General features: G+C 37.5%; 1 protein-coding gene across 4 annotated transcripts in view; it reads left to right on the top strand.

Annotated features, from left to right (window-relative positions):
• PTPRO (protein tyrosine phosphatase receptor type O) overlaps positions 1-19,419 on the top strand; it is a 238,821-nt gene that overhangs the window by 147,479 nt on the left and 71,923 nt on the right. For all 4 annotated transcript variants that reach the window (XM_025995173.2, XM_025995172.2, XM_072765952.1 and 1 more), the window contains 7 exons: positions 1,403-1,555; positions 3,220-3,663; positions 5,540-5,701; positions 9,504-9,700; positions 16,389-16,509; positions 16,865-17,058; positions 17,991-18,102. In XM_025995173.2, coding sequence (XP_025850958.1) covers positions 1,403-1,555; positions 3,220-3,663; positions 5,540-5,701; positions 9,504-9,700; positions 16,389-16,509; positions 16,865-17,058; positions 17,991-18,102 — 1,383 coding nt within the window. The remainder of the gene's footprint in view (positions 1-1,402; positions 1,556-3,219; positions 3,664-5,539; positions 5,702-9,503; positions 9,701-16,388; positions 16,510-16,864; positions 17,059-17,990; positions 18,103-19,419) is intronic.

The raw sequence follows: 19,419 nt of genomic DNA, 5'->3' as shown, positions 1-19,419 counted from the left end.
TGTTGGGGAGAAGATGGAGAGGGAGGGAAGGAGGAAGGCCTTTCAGCTCTATTAGGAGTGAATTAGGATGGAAAGGACTTAGATACTCTCAGGATCCAATACTTTAACATTTCTCTCTGAGAGCATAGATGATGGCCATCAAAGTTGACTGGTTGTAACTGGAAATACATATTGGTGAGATGGAGAATGGGTACTGAAGCACACAAGGCATGATATCTAGAAAAGTGTCACTTTGATTTGCTACTTTTCCAAATTCATTTCTTCCATGGATTTCTTTTTTATAAGACATTGTTTACAATGCACACAGTGAATTTATTGTTTTTGTAACTTAAAAAAAAATCAAATAAATATAAACAGACTCCACAAGTTACGGCATTTTTAAATTTTCAATTAAAAGATATGTGCAGATTAATAAGTGTGGCTTTATTTGCTTATTGATCACATGTAAATACCAGTTTGTGAACGATTGAAAAGCATTCTCTGGAATTTTTGCTGAATTAAAAGCTAGGAGGTTTTTTTTTTTTTTGAATTATTATTATTTTTTTATTGGAGTTCAATTTACCAACATATAGCATAACACCCAGTGCTCATCCCACCAAGTGCCCCCCTCAGTGCCCATCACCCAGTCACCACAAACCCCCACCCACCTCCCCTTCCACTACCCCTTGTTCACTTCCCAGAGTTAGGTGTCTCTCGTGTTTTGTCAAAAGCTAGGAGTTTTTTAAAAAGTCAATCTGCTCTCCATTTTAAGTTAATTGATTTTTAAATTTATTTTTGGCTTTTAGTTCAATAAATGGTACTTTTGGTTTCTTTCCCACATTTCTTTCTAATTTGGATTGGAATCTTAATTTTATTATTTTCTTCAATGTTTTCCAAATGAAATTTTTTTTCTTTCTTTCTTTCTTTCTTTCTTCTTTCTCTTTCTTTCTTTCTTTTTTCTTTTTCTTTCTTTCATCATGTGTAGATAAACCATTCTACTTTAAAAATAGGCCAGTTTTTACAAGTAAGCCTAGTAAAAGCATGCCTTATAAAATTACTTTTTCCTAAATCATAAAATGGCAAAATATCTTTGATTTTTATCATAAAGTAAATGGCTAGCATAAACCTAATGTCTACAATTTCTATATGTTATCTTCTCCATTTAATAAACCAAATGTTCCTATAATAAAAACTTACTTCCAATGGTATCCAATTCTTGCAGAAAAAAAGCTTTTCAGGATTTTGGATCTAAAGATCCAAATTTTCATCTCTAATTTTATGCCAATTTTGTATTACTGACCATGCCAGAAGTTGCAGGAAATAATATCTTATGGCTATTTAATCATAATTGTTTAAAACTTTCTAGAAGTATGTGGCATTTAGGAGACCAAAAGTTTAATATGATTGTCTTTATTCTTCTCAGATTTCTTTAAGGGAAAAACAGTATTTAATCACTGGCTGCCAGGAATATGTTATAGTAATATTACTTTTCAGCTGGTATCTGAAGCAACTTTTAATAAAAGTACTCTTGTGGAGTACAGTGGCATCAGTCATGAACCCAAACAGCATAGAACTGGTAAGTCTTCTGAAGAATTAAATTTGTTAAAAAATAATTAAATCATATATTTGTTGCATGTATACTTTCTATTGTTCTGAGAAAAAGACTGTTCTAGAGCAAAGAAATAAATATATATTTGTTCTACTCTAAAACAAATTATCAGTGTAAAAGGAACTGAGTAAAATATTTAAAAGAAAAATCTAAAATATGCCAATGTAATCATAGATTTATAATATTTAAATGGGAAAAAAGTACATGATACTACCAAAGGTTATAATTAAGTAACTTAACTTGATGAAGTAGACATCAGTCATTCTATAACCTGGCAAAATTCACATATGGCAGTAAAAATGATAGATGTACAGAATATCACATTATTAAAGGAAAATATTGGGATTCAGATGTATGTCTAAAACTTGTAGTGTTTAATTATTGTAGCATCACTAATAGGAAGCACTGTTATAGGATGGATGGATGGATGGGAGATAGATGGAAGAATGGATGGAAATAATATACACATTCTAAATGCCTATCACCAATATCAAGATAATTGACATTACCCATGCCTAATGTGCCCAAATCACTCATTAGGAATGTTGGAGAGGCCTTTTATATGGACATTGGGAATGGGGATTGTAATAGGTCACCCCTGAGACTCTGCTAATCTGAATTCTAAGATTTCATGATTTTCAATAATTAAGCCAAGTCAAAGAAACTTTACAGCTAAATAAGTGACTTACCTCATGGCAACATCTAAGATTCTATTTGTATTTTTCATTATTCAATTTAAGTAAGGAAGCAATATCAGTTGAGTGACTTCTACCTGGAAGTCGTTCTAAGTATGAGAGAGATGAAGACAAAGTCTGGTGAGATTTGTTTCCTGTCCTCAAAAATGATAGAGATACAATACAAATGGCCGTCCTTCAAGGCAGATTGTGATAAATGTCCTAGGAGGTACAAAATTATATAACTGCACAAAGGAAGGAAAGATTAATTTTTTATTAGAAGTTCATGAAAGGGGTGATATTTAAGCTACTATTTGAAGAATAAGTAGAAACTGTTGTAGGTAGACCACACACAGTGCCTTCATAATTTTCTACCTCTAGAAAAGTATGCTTCCATAATTCACAAACTAATTTTGTGCCTATATGTTTCATTCTGGAGAGGTGAGGAGTGAAGCTAAATTTCTAATATTTTGCTAATGTTTCTAAAGGTATATATGCAACTCTCCTAAATATAACTATGTCATAGGGAGAATTTTTATCTTGATAGCTAAGTACACTATAGCTGCTTTTTTGTAAGAAAGATCCAATGGCAGAGACTCGGTTTTTTTTTTTTTTTAAGGTGATTTTGATAAGCTGAAGAATATTTACACAACTCTGCTTTGGACATGGTTAAATTACCACATGGACAAGGATACTGTCATTAGTTAATGTATATCATTAGTTAATGTATCTGAAATATGAGTGGTGATACGCTCATGTGTGCACATTATGCACAAAACCTTAGATAAATGTGTATTTGACACCACAATAGTTCTTGATGTAGGTTATCTTTATACAGTAGAAGTAAAACTGACCTCTACTTTGTAAATCCACTTGTGTATTTGACTCACTTATAGATTAAGTATTCATTATAACAGAATTAAAATTACTTGAAACTGAAAATTCCCTCTCTTACAGCCCCTTATCCACCTCGAAATATCTCGGTTCGTATTGTAAACTTGAACAAAAACAACTGGGAAGAACAGAGTGGCAATTTCCCAGAGGAATCGTTCATGAGATCCCAAGATACAGTGGGAAAAGACAAACTCTTCCATTTTACAGATGAAACCCCCGAAATTCCCTCAGGCAACATTTCTTCTGGTTGGCCCGATTTCAACAGCAGTGACTACGAAACTACATCCCAGCCCTATTGGTGGGGCAGTGCATCTGCCACCCCCGAAAGTGAAGATGACTTTGTCAGTGTCCTTCCCATGGAATATGAAAATAATAGTACGCTCAGTGAGACGGAAAAATCAACAGCAGGATCTCTCTCATTTTTTCCTGTACAAATGATACTGAATTGGTTGCCACCCAAACCACCCACCGCCTTCGATGGGTTCCATATCCACATAGAAAGAGAAGGTAAAGTAATAGGAAGTCAGCAAAAATAAGATATGGTGTGGAAAGGAAAGGACATTGAAATATGTTAAACCTAAAATATTTAGAAAAAAAAAAAAGACTTGATGGCAGGCAGTTAATATTTAAAGAAAAATTGTAAAGAAAGGGAAGAATTTGAGTAGCAATGCCCATGAAGACTAGAAAACAAAATTGAATAGGCAGAATCAGAATTCAAGGTTTGGGTAGTTTCTACATTGCAAGTACTAATAACTTGTGTATATTTCACTACCCAATATATCATGCGCCCCAGGCCACTGAGGAAAACCTTATGTTTGGAAAGATTTTGAATTAAAGTTCCAACCATCACAAATTACAAAATATGCTAGAGAAGTTTTCTGTTTTCTAATACACGATTTATGAAGCATGTAGCAAAACAATCTGACAAGAAGGCTACTTTCCCAAGAGCATCAGCCCTGTGTCCTCATCTAGCCTTAGGGTGTGCCTCTGGGGAACCAGCAGCACTCCACATTTTTCCCAAAAAGGAGCTGGTAGTAAAATAGAAAATGCACAGCCACTAATATTTTCAACATAGCTGCTGTGTATCATATCCATTGATCCAGCATCTGAGAGCCATTCTTTGCATTTTAACCCACTAATTTCTGAAAACCAGGAATCTGGCCTTTAGTTAATTTGGGTCACAAATCACATCTAAATTATTGTTTGTTAGATTTTTTTGTTGTTGTTAGGTTTTTATAGTTATTTGCTGTTTGTTTTGTTTGTACAATAACATATTTCATTTTATACTTTCCAGTCTAGTAGTTAGGGTGGCAAAGTTGTCAGGTTGTCAATATTTGCAGTTCAAATGATAGCTGTTTTTTTTTTTTTCAGGGTAGGGCATTAGTACCATATAGTATAATATATTACATATTGTTTGCCTTTATTTTATTTAATAGAATAAGACACCAAAATCTGTGGATTCCTCTATACTGGATTATAGAGCAATCGACCATATTCGAAAACCGTATAAAATTGAAATCCTTAAAAAAAAAAATTGAAATCCTTTGTCATTTCCAATTATTGAGTCAAAAGTTTTCACATTTACCTGGAATTACTTGTATAAAGATGTCCGTCTTCATCTGCTTTTAATCTTTTATTTTTCTGTTCCACAATATATTCTGTGGGAAATAGGTTCCTGTAACTCACAATTTTTTTTAAATGAGTATTTCCATGAAGGTTCAATCATGCTTTTATCTGACTGCAGTGTGTTCTGTTGAAGGCTCTCGTAGTCACCAACTCCTGAGAACAACTTCAAATGAAGTAATAAGCAGCAGGAGATGGACTTTGAAGCATGTAAAAACCATTTTTACTTTTAGAAAGTAAAATCTGGAAGAAGACAGGTGAACAAGTATTACTAGTGTCAGAAAACCTACTCAGAAGAATTTCCAATAAGAAATAACTCAATTCATTCTAAGGCATTTCTGGATATTTAATACTACCACAAAGAACTGATAAGATACTTAATGCTGGTTATTTTTTTATTCCTTATACTCAGATGAGAAAGTCAACTATCGTAATCTTCTCCTGACAGTCTCCTTCTGTTCTGTGCATACAATGTTGTTGGGTGACATTAGATAAGAATGTGCAGTATATACTCATCTCTAAGTTTTATTGATTTGGATGCTATATTTTAATTTGGTTATTTAAAAGTATCCTGAAAAACAAATTTGAATACTCGATCATGTTTCTTTTCTAGTACCTTTGATGAAGATGTATAATTGAACTTGACAAAAAGGAAACAGTATAAAAAATACTTATTTTTAAAATTAATTGACTTGTCCACATTCAAGGCCCTTTTAGGTTTCAATTCATATATATTCTCCTTTTTTTATATATGATTCAGAAAACTTTACTGAATATTTGACAGTGGATGAAGAAGCACATGAATTTGTTGCGGAACTGAAGGAGCCTGGGAAATATAAGTTATCCGTGACAACCTTTAGTTCCGCAGGATCTTGTGACACTCGGAAAAGTCAGTCAGCAAAATCACTCAGTTTTTATATCAGTAAGTACCAAAGAGACTATTTTGCACTTACAGGGGAGCTAGGACAATGGAACTGGGGAGATTAATGATGCTCGGGCATCAATTATTCATCAAACCTCAGAGACCCTGAGAAATTGTCAAGGTCAGAAGAGGCCCAGATCCATGAGATTTTGACAGCAGAGGAAATATATGTATGTTTAATAGTAGCAAACCTACCCAGAGATTTAACTTACGCATTTTTTTATTATTGTGATAATTGAACATTTATTAGGCTGACCTTCCACACTAGCCAGAACAAACTCTCCAAGAACATGGACACACTGTTTAGGAAATATGACTTTTGTTTGAGGACTTATAGAAAATTGATGTTGTTGGACTGTGGGGAAAGTCTCATTAGAATATTGAGCTGAGATAATTCAAAAGAAAAACAGATTTAAGTGTAGTAAGACCTAGGTTGTCACCATAAATTTGGCATAAGAAAACAAGGCTAGAGCATCCTAAAAGCTCCACTGTCAAGTCTTAGGATGGTTTCTACTGATTCTATGAGGGGCATTAACCGAGCAAATACCTAGCCTCCCAAAACTACACAAATCATGCATATCTGTAATGGTTTCAGCTTATCTGAATATGTTCACCAGAGGTTTAGAAGCCAAACATCAGTTAGCTAGTTTATCAGCAGTTAAATATGCCTCCCATCAGCAGAAAGAAAAAAACCAGAAGGCAATGGATAAAATGGCTCTTCAAAAAAGATTATCGAAAAAAAAAAAAAAAAAAAAAGATTATCGCCATATATACTTTATCACCTTCTCCAAAGGCAAAATACCACCTTTCACCAAATAATTCTCAAAAGGGTAGGTGGGAGAATGAGAAGGGGGACAGAGGGAAGAGATCAGTTTATTTAACAACTGAAAAATGTTCAAAGCGTTCTATGTAGCATTTCTACTTAAGAACCTAAAAATATCACTACTGGTAAGAGGCCTAAAGATCCATTAGATATACAGAAAGAATAGTCATGATTGCTTGCATGTCTCTTGGTTATAGAAGATCTCTGATGTGAGGTCACTAGAGAATGAGAACAAAGTTTAGTATTCGGTTTTTCCCATTAAGTTTTTTTTTTTTTTAAGATTTTATTTATTTATTCATGAGAGACACAGAGAGAGAGAGATTGAGAGAGAGAGAGAAGCAGAGACACAGGCAGAGGGAGAAGCAGGCTTCCCGCAAGGAGCCCGATATGGGACTCGATCCCGGATTCCAGGATCACACCCTGAGCTGAAGGCAGATGCTCAACCGCTGAGCCACCCAGGTGTCCCTCCCATGAAGCATAAAGTGTTTTATTAACAAAAAGATTTCTCTGTCAGTAGCGATCCACCACAAGTGTCAACAGCTCTTGGCAAAGCTCCTTCAGCTATTCTGGCCATGCTGGCCCTTCCCTTCTCTGAATTTCTACTGAGTTTCATAGGGAACAACACAAAATACAGAGCTTATTTGTGTATAATAGTTTTCTAGATTTGTTTTATTTGTGTATGTCTTGCCTCTTATACCAAATTATAGAGTCTTAGCCTAGGGCCCATATTTATACTATTTTATTAATTCTGTTGTACATTTAGCAGATATTCACGGAACTACTTTCATGTGTTGGGCGCTCTGCTCTAGAGTATCCAGATTGACTAGTACTGTTGATAATGTTGTAGAATTGCTAAAAATATGATTATTTCAAAGAGATGTATATTAATATTCATCTAGAAAAGTATAGGGCACTAAAAATTTTGGTTTTTTAAATTTTACTCAACTGAGTAAGCCCCCTCAACATAGTGCGGACTCATGCCAGCTAATTATATTAGCAGCCCATTTTCCTGACCAAACTGTTCCAGTGTTAAGCTGTGACATTAATATTTATTAAATTACATCAACATTTATGTTTGTCTTGTTGCATTATGACTTGTATTAATGCAGTTTTGAAGGTTATCCTCAGAGATGCAAAGGAAGATAGACATTTACCTTAGCCTCCCAACAACCTTATATTTCAGTTATCCCCATGTTTCAGGTGGGAAAAAAAAACTGAGTCACAGAAAGTTTAGTGACTTTCCCAAGTGTCCAAATGAGGACTAGAGCCTAGGAATATTTGACAGCAAAGTCCATTTCCATGTAGCCTGCAGCGACCCATTATCTTGGCTTGATTAGCAGGTTAGTCCTAACGTAAAAAGTCCTAACATAAAAAAAAAAAAAAAAATTGAAGGAGAGAATTCATTTTGCTTCCTCCAACCATGGCTCACTGTGGCCCTACGATCACAGGAATCTTCCTCACAATGATGATAATACCTCAAATTTACATAATTCTCTAACACATGTGATCTCATTTGATGCCAGTGATAGATGGCATCGTGATAAATTGTCACAAAACTTTGATCCAGGAGACCAGAAGTCTGGGTTGGGCCCCAAGCACTTACTAGCTCTGTGACATTGGACAGGTCATACACATCTCTGGGCCTCAGTGCTCTCATCAGTTAAATGAAGTATTGGATCTCTCAGGTGTTCAATTCTAACATTCTATGATTTAATCCATCTGGCCGGTACATTGGCAGAGTCAGAGAAGTTAAATCATTTGCCCAAGGTTACATCATTAATAATGAGCAAAGTTGAGTTTTGGTCACCTTTCCTGTCTCCAAACCAGAATTTTCCCCAGGTTCCTAGTGTCCCCAGAGGTTTCATGCAGGGGTTGAGAGCATGGATTCTGGAAGCAGCCTTCCTGTGGGTGAATCCCAGCTCTACTTACCCTATCTCTGCCCCAGCGCCCTCATCTGAAACTGGGATTAATACTCATACTTATCTCATGGGTCTGTTATGAAAGTTAAAGGATTAAGTATGGAAACATACGTAAGCCGAAAACAAAGCCTACAACATGCCGAATGCTCTCTTTGCCATCATTATTATTATCGTTTTTTTTATTGTCATGATCTCCCTGGCCCCATTTGCTGTGAGCCTGAGATGGCTGTCCCCAGCAGAAACACTTGCTCCTTTTCCCTTCCTGGGTTCCAGCCCAGGAATACAGCTCCCTCTTAAGACACTGAGAAGCGTATCCTCAGTAAATAAAGGAAGGTTGCACATGTGCATTTCAACAAGGAACTTCTGTAGATAATAACCACCTCACCCCTTCTCGATCCTTCCTATGTGTCAGGCACTGGGCTAATAACCACTTGAGCAACTTAAGAGAACAAAGCTAACAGTGGGCACTTCTGTGGAGACACTTTATAATGAGGAACCCACCATGACCCTCAAATTATCACCCGGATCTCAGGCAGCTTCTGTAATTGAGTCGGCCTGCTGCCTACTTCCTCGCTAATATGATCGCACCCCACCTCTTTGATCCTGCTGTTACCAAATTTAAAATCTTTTCACACGATGGCAGTAGAGGCTAATTTGAATCTCAAAGTAATTATTTCTAGAGATGGAAGATCCTAACGGCAAAGGAATTATAAACACTGATGCAATGCCCCCCCTTCCACACCCACGCTTCTTGAAAAGAGAAGTAAATTTTCTCTGGTGGAGAATTTACCAGGCTAACCTCCGAGGCACAGGACAGCTCAAGTGGAGCTGTCTGTCTGTCTGTCTGTCCATAGAATGCTCCCATTGCTGCTGCCACCGCTGGCCTTAGATCCAAGGGTGAGGCCAGCTGGGCAGGGCCAGAGAGCCATGCCGGCCCAGCTGCCAGTCTTACTTTGATCTGTGTAAGGGCAAAAAGGAAAACAACCTGAGTTTTGAAACTAGACTCTGTGATCTCCACCAGCTCAGCATGAAACCTTGTGCTCTTATTTGAAATGTCCAGGCCCTTTGGGAGAGTGGATCGAAGAGCTGACCGAGAAGCCCCAGCATGTGAGCGTCCACGTTTTAAGCTCAACCACCGCTTTGATGTCCTGGACGTCTTCCCAGGAGAACTACAACGGCACCATCGTGTCTGTGGTGTCACTCACCTGCCAGAAACAGAAGGAGAGCCAGAGGCTGGAAAAGCAGTACTGCACTCAGGTAAAGGCGCAGGGGAAAAATAGAAACAAAAAGCAAAACAGGCCGAGGGGCGTGCTCACCCCTGCAGCCCAGGAGACCATGGCAAGAGGGGGTGCCGGGGTCTCCCTGCGTGCTTTGTGAGTGGGAAATGAGTGTGCATGGTTCTCCAGTTGCAGTCCTCTTCCCTCTCCCTCTGAGGATTACCCGCTTCCTTTTATTTTCAAGCCTCGTTCAAGACACCTACAATGTGCCAGGTACTCAGATAGATGTTGGGGATCTAGGCGATTTTTTTTTTTTTTTTTATCTAGGTGATTTCTGTGTCTGCCTCTTGCAGAGTCTGTAACCTAGTGAGAACAATGTGTGAGGGAGCGCACAGTCACTGCTGAGCATAAAATAAGGCCTAGGCTAAAAAGAAATGATTGAGAGGCTCTAGGAGTTCATGGAAAGAAAGAGCTGGGGAGGAGAAAATATGGAATTGGGGCAAGAAGATTTGGAAACTGGCCAGGAAAACTTTTCCCAGGGTAGGAGACAACCAAGCAGAAGGTTCTGGGGAAGTTTTGTTGGCTGGTTGGTTGGTTTTATTCTTTTCCATTCTTTTTCTTGTTACTTGAAATATAAATAGGGTCATTCATGTGCACTGAAAAAATAATTCAAAAATTAAAAGTACTAAGGTAAGAAACTCCCCTTTCACTAATCACAGCTGAGAGGAGCTTTGAAGGATAAATAGGAGTTAGGTAAGCATGAGGGAGCCTGAGGGGCAAGCGAAAATGGGGTGCAAATCAGTAGTTCTAGGAATGGCTACTACGATGAGTTTCCATGCCCAGCCACCAGTCCTGAGCAGAAACCCTGCCACATGCCCCCGGGGCAGACCTTGCTTCCCATTACCCTGAGTATCCATGGGGAGTATGGAGCTCAGCCCTACTTTCCTAAAACCTTGTTTTATTTTTTTTCCTAAGATCAAATTCACTGATTCCCGGTGTCTTAAGGACACAATATTTACTTCCTTAAAGGCAAAAAAAAAAAAAAAAAAAAAAAAAAAAGAAAGAAAGAAAGAAATTATCAACTCGTGTGTCATGCACTGGAAATATAATACTCAAAAACGTTTGGCACATGAAAGCTTTTTGGAACGTTTCCATTTATCCCAGGAAAGTTAGGCAGTTAGTGAAACTCAAAGAATGAGGAACTTTGAGTTGATAAGATGAACTCAGGACTCATGGCCTTTGGAGTGCTAGAAGGGCTTAGGAGTGTTGAGATAAGCCCTTCCTTGAAGATGCAGCTACCCCTTGACTTGAATTAAATTAAGGAGTAAATATGCTAAACCAATTAACTTGTAATCACGACTCACTATGCAGCTTAGTAGATTCCTTTCCTGAGGAGAGGAAAGATGGCTGACTCGTCACATTGGTAGAAAAATGGGTTTCTCTTATAGAACATGACACAGAACTTGACCGCTCCAAGGTGCATTTCTTCGTCCCTCATCTAATGCACAAATTACATATCTTTTGCACAGAAGCCAGAGGCTAACGGTATTGATAGAGATTGTAAATTATAAATGAGCCAGGAAAGAGCAGTCTCAGTGCACTTTGACAATGCCTTCTTGAGATGCAAACATGAAACTGTTCAGGATTATAGGCAAAGAAGCCAATATTTAAAATGGAGGGTGGGATCTAGGACCCAGTGTGAGGTGTTATCTCAATTACAAGAACATTTTGAAGATTGTGTTATTACACCAACATTATCCATTGCCCTACTACTACTACTACTACTACTACTACTACACACACACACACACACACACACACACACACACGCACACACATACATTTTTAGATGAGGAAATATCCATTCAGAAAATCTCAAAAATGAGTGCCTGGGTGGCACAGTTGGTTAAGTGTCTGACTCTTGGTTTCAGCTCAGGTCATTATTTTAAGGTCGTGAAAACGAACCCCTCATCGGGCTCAGCATGGAGTCAGCTTGAGATCCTCTCCCTCTGCCCCTCCGCCTGGCTTGCGCTCTCTCTCTCAAAATAATTAAATAATTAATTAATTAGAAAAAAATCTCAAAAACTGGCCTGCAGTCATGTGGCCATTAATCAAAAGAGCCCAGAAAATATTATCCCAGTATTTGGTCTGATTTGGGCTTATTTCTCAAAGCAACCTTTATCCAAAAGGAAAAAATAATAGTATTTCTTTAATTCTGTATTCAATGGTACTGTGATTACATTAAAATTCAAAATGCAGCTCAAAACTAAGAGTGATTCTAAAGCCAGACACATACAGTAGTATTCACCCCCTTAATTCATGATTTCACTTTCCATGGATACAGTGTCCCATGCTCACCTGTGGGCCAGAAACAGATGATCCTCCACCAACATATAGTCAGAAGGTCAGTAGTAGCCTAGCAAGGGGTCACAAAGTCTATTTCATTCACCCCAATTCATCTCATCATGTAGACATTTTATCATCTCACAACATCATAAGAAGGGTAAATACAGTACAATGAGATATTTTGAGAGAGACTACATTTACATAACTTTTATTGTAGCATATGGTTGTAATCCTTTTTATTATTGGTTATTGTTAATCTCTTACTATGCCTAATTTATAAATTAAACTTTACAGCAAGTATATGTGTATGTATAGGAAAGAACATAATACGTATAGGGTTCAGTACTACTCATGGTTTCAGACATCCATTGGGGGGAGTCTCAGAACAACATATCCCTTGCAGATAAGGGGACACTATAGTATTAACAGATAATATAATGTTTCACTATTTTATACTTTCACTTGCCCTACTTTGCTTCTACCAGTGACTATACCACAGGATCGTTGCTTTATACATTAAATACATCATCCATGAGACTCCCTGCTAGTGCCTCTACTCTTCCTTACACCACCACTGATTTCTGTGTGCTAGGTGGGTCCTGCATAAGATCCTAGAAATAAAACAGATTTGACTTGAACCTTAAGTTTGTGAAGCTTAGAGTCTGACCTTCCAAGTAGGTACATTGTACCCATTAGTTTGAATTTTTCCTCATCATGTATATGCTCTTCACGTCTGGTTGTTGTTTTGGGTATGAGTTTGCATGCAAATGTTCAGAGAAAAGGGTGTTTTGTGATGTATGCCTCCTAACAACCATTTCAGTGCTCTTCATTAATAAATATATGTTGAACATAAAGTCTGTGCTCTATAAGTGTTATATACATAAAGGATCCGGTCAATTCTTCAAAGTAAATGTGCTTTCAGTACTTTCTCCAAAGTCTCACACACAATCATAAATTTCAGGATTAAAAAACCTCATATATGAATGTAAATTTATTTTCACATGTGATCTGCCTTGGTCCCCAAGTGTTTTCTGACAATGTACATACCCAGTTATTAAGTCTGTCATGTATTTCCTATGCTCTCTAAGACATCTTTCCTCCTATTTCTTTAGCTGGGGAGGAACAGGACTGGTGCCTCATCAGAGGGGTGTTGGGCTGAACTAAATTCTCTGGAATGGCGATGGAGCCAGTTGGGAATGAGAGAGAGGAAATAGTGGAATACAAAGGAGGGATGAAAACTGGGGGAGAAGGTGTGGAATGATTCTCCTCTGGAGAATAAAATATGTATTATTTAGGAGGGAGAATTCAGGGGCATTTCTCCTGCCTGCCTTCAGTCTACCTACCCAAAGGTGATCCAGGATAAATACTAGGGTATGGAGGGATGGAAGCTCAGATACAGGCTGGTGGTTCAGTAGATATTCAAAAACAAGATGGCAGGAAGGAATTAGGGTTTATTATTTGTTACCAAGGTAATTTTTTAAAATAGTGCTTATATATATAATATATATATATATATAATATATATATATATAATATACACATAGTTGCTTCTTTATGAAAAAAAAATAGGGGTGCTGGGTGGCTTAGTCAGCATCTGACTTCAGCTGAGGTCTTAATCTCAAGGTCCTGGGGTTCAATACTCTATGGAGCCTGCTAGGAGCCCCACCTTTAGCTCCTCCTCAAGCCCTAGGTCAAGACAATCGCTCTGTATTCAGTGGGGAGTCTGCTTGTCCCTCTCGCTCTGCCCCTCACCCCGCTCATGCTCTCTCTCTTTCTCTCTCAAATAAATTAATAAAATCATCTTAAAAAGAAGTATAATGTCCCTAGGATGAATTTATTAAGATGGCATGTTTTATGTATCAAGGTGTAATTGATGTATATAACATTATATTAGTTTCAGGTGTATAACATAATGATTCAATAGTTGCATGCATTGGGAAATGATCATCACAATAAACCTAGTTGCCATCCATCACCGTACAATGTTACAAAATTTTTTTCTAATGATGAGAATTTTTAAGATTTATTCTCTTAGCAATTTTCAAATATGCAACACAATATTACTGACTGCAGTCACCATACCGTAGGTTACATTGCTATGGCTTGTTTATTTTATAAGTGTAACTTTGTACCTCTTAACCCTCTTGACCCTTATCATCCACCTCCCACTCCACTCCCCTCTGGCAACCACCATTCTGTTCACTGTACCTAAGAGTTTTGTTTTGTTTTGTCTGCTCATTTGATTTGCTTTTTTTGTTTCCACACAGTGAAATCATACAATATTTGTCTTTCTCCAACTGATTTCACTAGCATGATATCCTCAGGGTATTAAATATGATGGTATATTTAAGTGGCTCCGATTTCATGTAATCATTTGAATAATCAGAATCAACCACTTGCTTAAAATATTATCAAACCAAAGAAACTTTACCACCCTGAAGCAGTCTACACTTTTTTTGTCCTGCTATGCTAAACATTCTAAATGAGTGATTAATGAGCTATGTTAGCATTCAGAGGTATGCCTGCCTAGATGTCTATGATGTGCTGTTAAGTTTTAAAGAAAAGTTTGGAGCAAGTTAATAATTAACACCTATATGGGTCAATATAATGTTATTTATGTATATATGTATTGAGGAGGGTCTGCAGATTGCCTACCAAAATGTTGGAAATGAGGAGAGGAAGACCGAAAAATTGCCAATTTACTTCATTTGCTCTTCTACTGTGCGAATAATTTCCACAATGAATATTTACTAGTTTTATCATTTAAAATTTTATTTTAAAGAAGTAAGACAGCATTACTTAGTTTTGTGCAATATACACGTCTTGTTTATGGTTTGTCTCTTTGAGAAAAGCTCTATCAGATATCTAGTTGGCTAACTCTGCCTAGATGACTGCCAGCAGAATTCGCATTTGAAAACATAGGTAAAAAAATCTTATAGGAGTATAAACAGGAAAGAAAGGAGGGAAATGCTAATGTATTCATTCAACTTAATTTTATTTTGCTTAAGTTATTGGAAAAGAAATTATGATATGCTTGTCTCCCTACTTAACTTTTAGAGCAAGTTCTACCAATTCAAATTATACAATTTTTATTGTGTAGAATCAGTTTCCAGTATCAGAAGGTTTTAAAATTCATATCATATCAATTCTGTGTTTATTCTTAAAATTATAATGAAGCTGAATTAAAAAAAAAACCTTATAGCATAGGTAAGCTGTCAACGATACTGTTCTTCATTGATTTATGCTCCTTTCCACAGCAAATTTTATGTTATGTACCCTAGAAGCCAAAAAAATTGCTGAGTAATGAGTTACCTCTATTGGTACTCTAGTTTAAGCATCCTCTGGGAGGTATATATCATAGTATTATCTATAGTTTATCAATCAGGAAACCAAGGTAAGAATTGTAAATAAATTATAAATAAACTTTCATGCTTACAAAAGAGTAGAGGCAGGATTTGATTTCAGGCAGTCTGAATAGAGAAGAGCCTGTGTTCTTCCTACTAAGCAAGACTTTCTTAAATATTAGAGGTACTAAAGGTCAAAGTCACACACTTCTTGACCTGTAAGCTGAAGTATCAATCCTAGTGCACACCAACATTTTAAACTTTAATAAGTACATTTCATTCATCTATCTCTTCTGTCTTTCTCTATATTGTATTTGTTACCAAAACAAAGGTTTTTTTCTTTAAAAGAACAGCAAAAGAGAGCTCATCTAAAGGAGAAATATTTTCTTCAACATTATTTTATAGGGTCACAATAGCCTTGAGAAGCACTTATCAATGTACCTCCGTGCTGAGTCCCGTGACTTGCCCGGAACAGGCGTTAGAGGTCACAATACTAGGCTTCCAGTCCCGGCGCTGAATCTAAATATGTGACCTTGGCCATTTCCTGGCTTTACTTTCTTGATCTATTAAATGAGAGATTTGGAGCAGATAATCTCTGAGGTCATTTCCATCTCTATAATTAGATATTATATGCTTCTAAGTGACGAGAGACTAAAGACATTCCTGCACTGATCTTTGTATGTTTTTAGCTGACACCACAGTTTAGGATGTCAGACTCCCCTTATGGTATTGCTGATTTGATTATGGTTAGAGGCTGACGCGTCTCTAGTGTACATAGTTGAAATTGACATTGATGGGTATAAAGCAGTTCGCGGGGCTTATTAAATCCAGCCATAGAATTTGAATGTTCTGGGTTCCCCTCAGTGTTCACATAAACTATAAATCATCCTAATTTTGAAATCTGACCTTCCCCAGAACAAGCAAAGGCTTCTGGATTTCAAAGGCATCCACAGAGAGTCCCTGAATATGATATCAGCCTTTGTGTCACATTATGGAAGCCCAGCTCTATATAAATCATATCGGGTGTTTGCTTTAAAGGTGAACTCAAGCAAATCTATTATTGAAAATCTGGTTCCCGGTGCCCAGTACCAGGTCGTGATGTACCTAAGAAAAGGCCCTTTGATTGGACCACCTTCAGATCCTGTGACATTTGCTATTGGTAAGTTGCCAGCCTCAAGAATAACTATCAGAGTACTGTTTTGTTTTGTTTTGTTTTGTTTTGTTTGTTTTTTTGTTTTTGCGGCTTGGGGGTTCAATGCCTACGCCCAAATCATTATCATCATAAATGGGGGGGACCCATGCTCATCCAATATTCTACTTTCAGCGTAATAAATGACTATAGTTGTATACCTGAGGATTATCGTTAGCATCAATGACTCAGGGAAAATATGATTTATTCAGTGATCATATCAGAAGAGCAAAAACCCTAGTTATTAAGTTTGAAACCGTTGCTAAGATATTAAATATTCCTTCTTGGCTCTCTCTTTTTTCATCCCGCCCCACTTCTTCTTAAGTTCCAACGGGGATAAAGGATTTAATGCTCTATCCCTTGGGTCCTACGGCAGTGGTTCTCAGCTGGAGCAGACCTTACTTAGGAGTGTTCAGAAAATATGTAGTTGAAATGTTTTATTTCAACCCTGCTACCATGACATCAGAGTGGACAACGTACTATGAAATCGCAGCAACTGTCTCCTTGACTGCCTCAGTGGTAAGAAGCTGTCACACTTCCCTGTGCGAACAGATGAAACTTTCCGTATCAGAAAAATTTACCTGTAAATACACGAGTGGCTTGCTCTTTTCAAGAGTTTGGTGTGTTTTTTGTTTGTTTGTTTCTTTGTTTTTTAGACATTTTTGTTTTCTGGACTCACTTTGTTTTTGAGAGAGGTTGAGAGAGAGAGAGAAAAAAAAATATGTGAAACATGTTTTCACCCCTAATTGCACACAGCCACATTTTAGGAGAGCTATCAAATGCTCATTGTTTCTCTCTGCTTCCTGAGGAGGAAAACACAAAAAATTTCCTTTAGTCATTCAATAATTAGTTGACACTGTTTAACGCTAATGATGAGTATTCTTAACATCCACACATCTGTTAAATACCTCTAATGTCAGGCCGTGACAGGCTCCTCTTCAGGAGAGCAAGTCAAAGATTGCTTTTTCTGGGACTGGCTTCTTCTAAAGTGCAGTTTCCTACAGGTCACACATGAAGTACACAGCTGCCCTATACCCAGCGGACGACTCTGATCTTTGCCACCCAACAAGGACGCATGCTTACGGTCCAAACTGGGAGAATAGAGTTGGGAGAGGTCGGTTTTCTTAGAAATAGGGGGATGCATACGTACAATCACTGACAAGTACTGTTTCACTGTGGAATACAGCTTAGGAAACTGCAAACGAAACCAGTATTGGAAATATTTGACTCTGTACCTGTGAACCACTTTTTAAAAATTATGTTTGTATATCATTCTATTTACACCTTACCTCAGTCCAGAAAGAATTTTTAATGAAAAAAATTGGAAAAGAGAAATAGGCACAGAAACATAAATAAAAAATACTTATTATTTTCATGACCTAATAAAAATAACTCTATTCCAAAAATATGATTTTCCTCCCCTTAGTCTTTTGTCTCCTTGATCTTTTCAGAGGATAGCCAATCTGTTGCCAGCATGGTACTACAACTTCCGAGTTACCATGGTAACATGGGGAGACCCAGAATTGAGCTGTTGTGACAGCTCCACCATCAGCTTCATAACAGGTGAGTGGTGTGCGGGAACTGCCTCCATGGGGAGAGAACACTATTTTGAGGAGTTTCTAAAGAGATACATCTCCAGAAAGTGCTAGTTGTTCACCCAGTAGTGACGGAGCATCAGTTTCATGGATGGCAGTATGCTTGATTCTGAAAATTCATTATTTGTTTAAATGATAGTCTTTAAAAATTAAAATATGTTTTTAATCCTGAGTTATTGTCCTTTATTGTGTGCTCCTGTTTGGAATTGATTAGAACAGAGTTGTAGCTGACAGAGCTTTCAGCTTCACACTGAGATGAATTGATTATACCCATTCGATGATTATATTTGCTAGAGTGCCTCCATCTCCTTATTAATTAAACCATTTTTAAAGTCACAGGCTGATGGCAGTGTTGTCCATTGCGGGAGTTAAAATAGGCTTTGGAGACAGGTGGGTTTCAATCACGGATCTGCCACCTACGCTGTGTAACCTGTGCATGTTAACTTTTCAAAGCCTCAATTTTTTTAAGTGTAAAATGGGTATGGTGATAGTATCTGTTATTTTTTTCCATTTATATACATTACTTAGGGGACACCTGAGTGGCTCAGTTGGTTAGGCAACCCACTGTTTTTGTTTGTTTGTTTGTTTTAAGATTTTATTTATTTATTAATGAGAGACACAGAGAAATAGCAGAGGCATAGGTAGAGGGAGAAGCAGGTTCCCTGCGGGGAGCCTGATGCAGAACTGTCTCAGGACCCCAGCATCATGACCTGAGCCAAAGGCAGACATTCATCCCCTGAGCCACCCCGGGGCCACAGCATCCCACTCTTGATCTTGGTTCAGGTCATGATCTCAAGGTTGTGAAATAGAGCCCGGAGTTGGGCTCCACTCTGGGCATGGAGCCTGCTTAAGAGTCTTTCTCTCCCTCTTCCTCTGGCCCTCTCCCCCTAAAAAAATACATTGAAATATTGGCAAAAAGTTTAAGTACTTAAACAACAGTTAGTTCATTATCATACAGCAGAGATACCAGAGGTGGTCAGAGATGACAATGAAAAGGGGAAATTCATCAGAGAAACACTAACCCTTTTGAACCTTCTGTGAATGAAGATTTTTCTGGAACTTTTGGTTGGACTGCATGGCTATACTTAGTGTTATGTGAGAGAAGAAATGTTAGCAAAATAATGTTAACAAAATATTTTCTTCCCGGGTCATCTAGTTTTACTCTATCAAGCTTTATCAAAGAAAGAAAAAGAAAAGAAATTAATCATGTGGAGGTGCCTGGCTGGCTCAGTCAGTAGAGCATGCAACTCTTGATCTTGGGGTTGTGAGTTCAAGCACTACAGTG

This window comes from Vulpes vulpes, chromosome 8 (genome assembly GCF_048418805.1).
Source record: "Vulpes vulpes isolate BD-2025 chromosome 8, VulVul3, whole genome shotgun sequence".
NCBI lineage: Eukaryota > Metazoa > Chordata > Mammalia > Carnivora > Canidae > Vulpes > Vulpes vulpes.
This window is presented reverse-complemented; position numbering and strand designations above follow the sequence as displayed.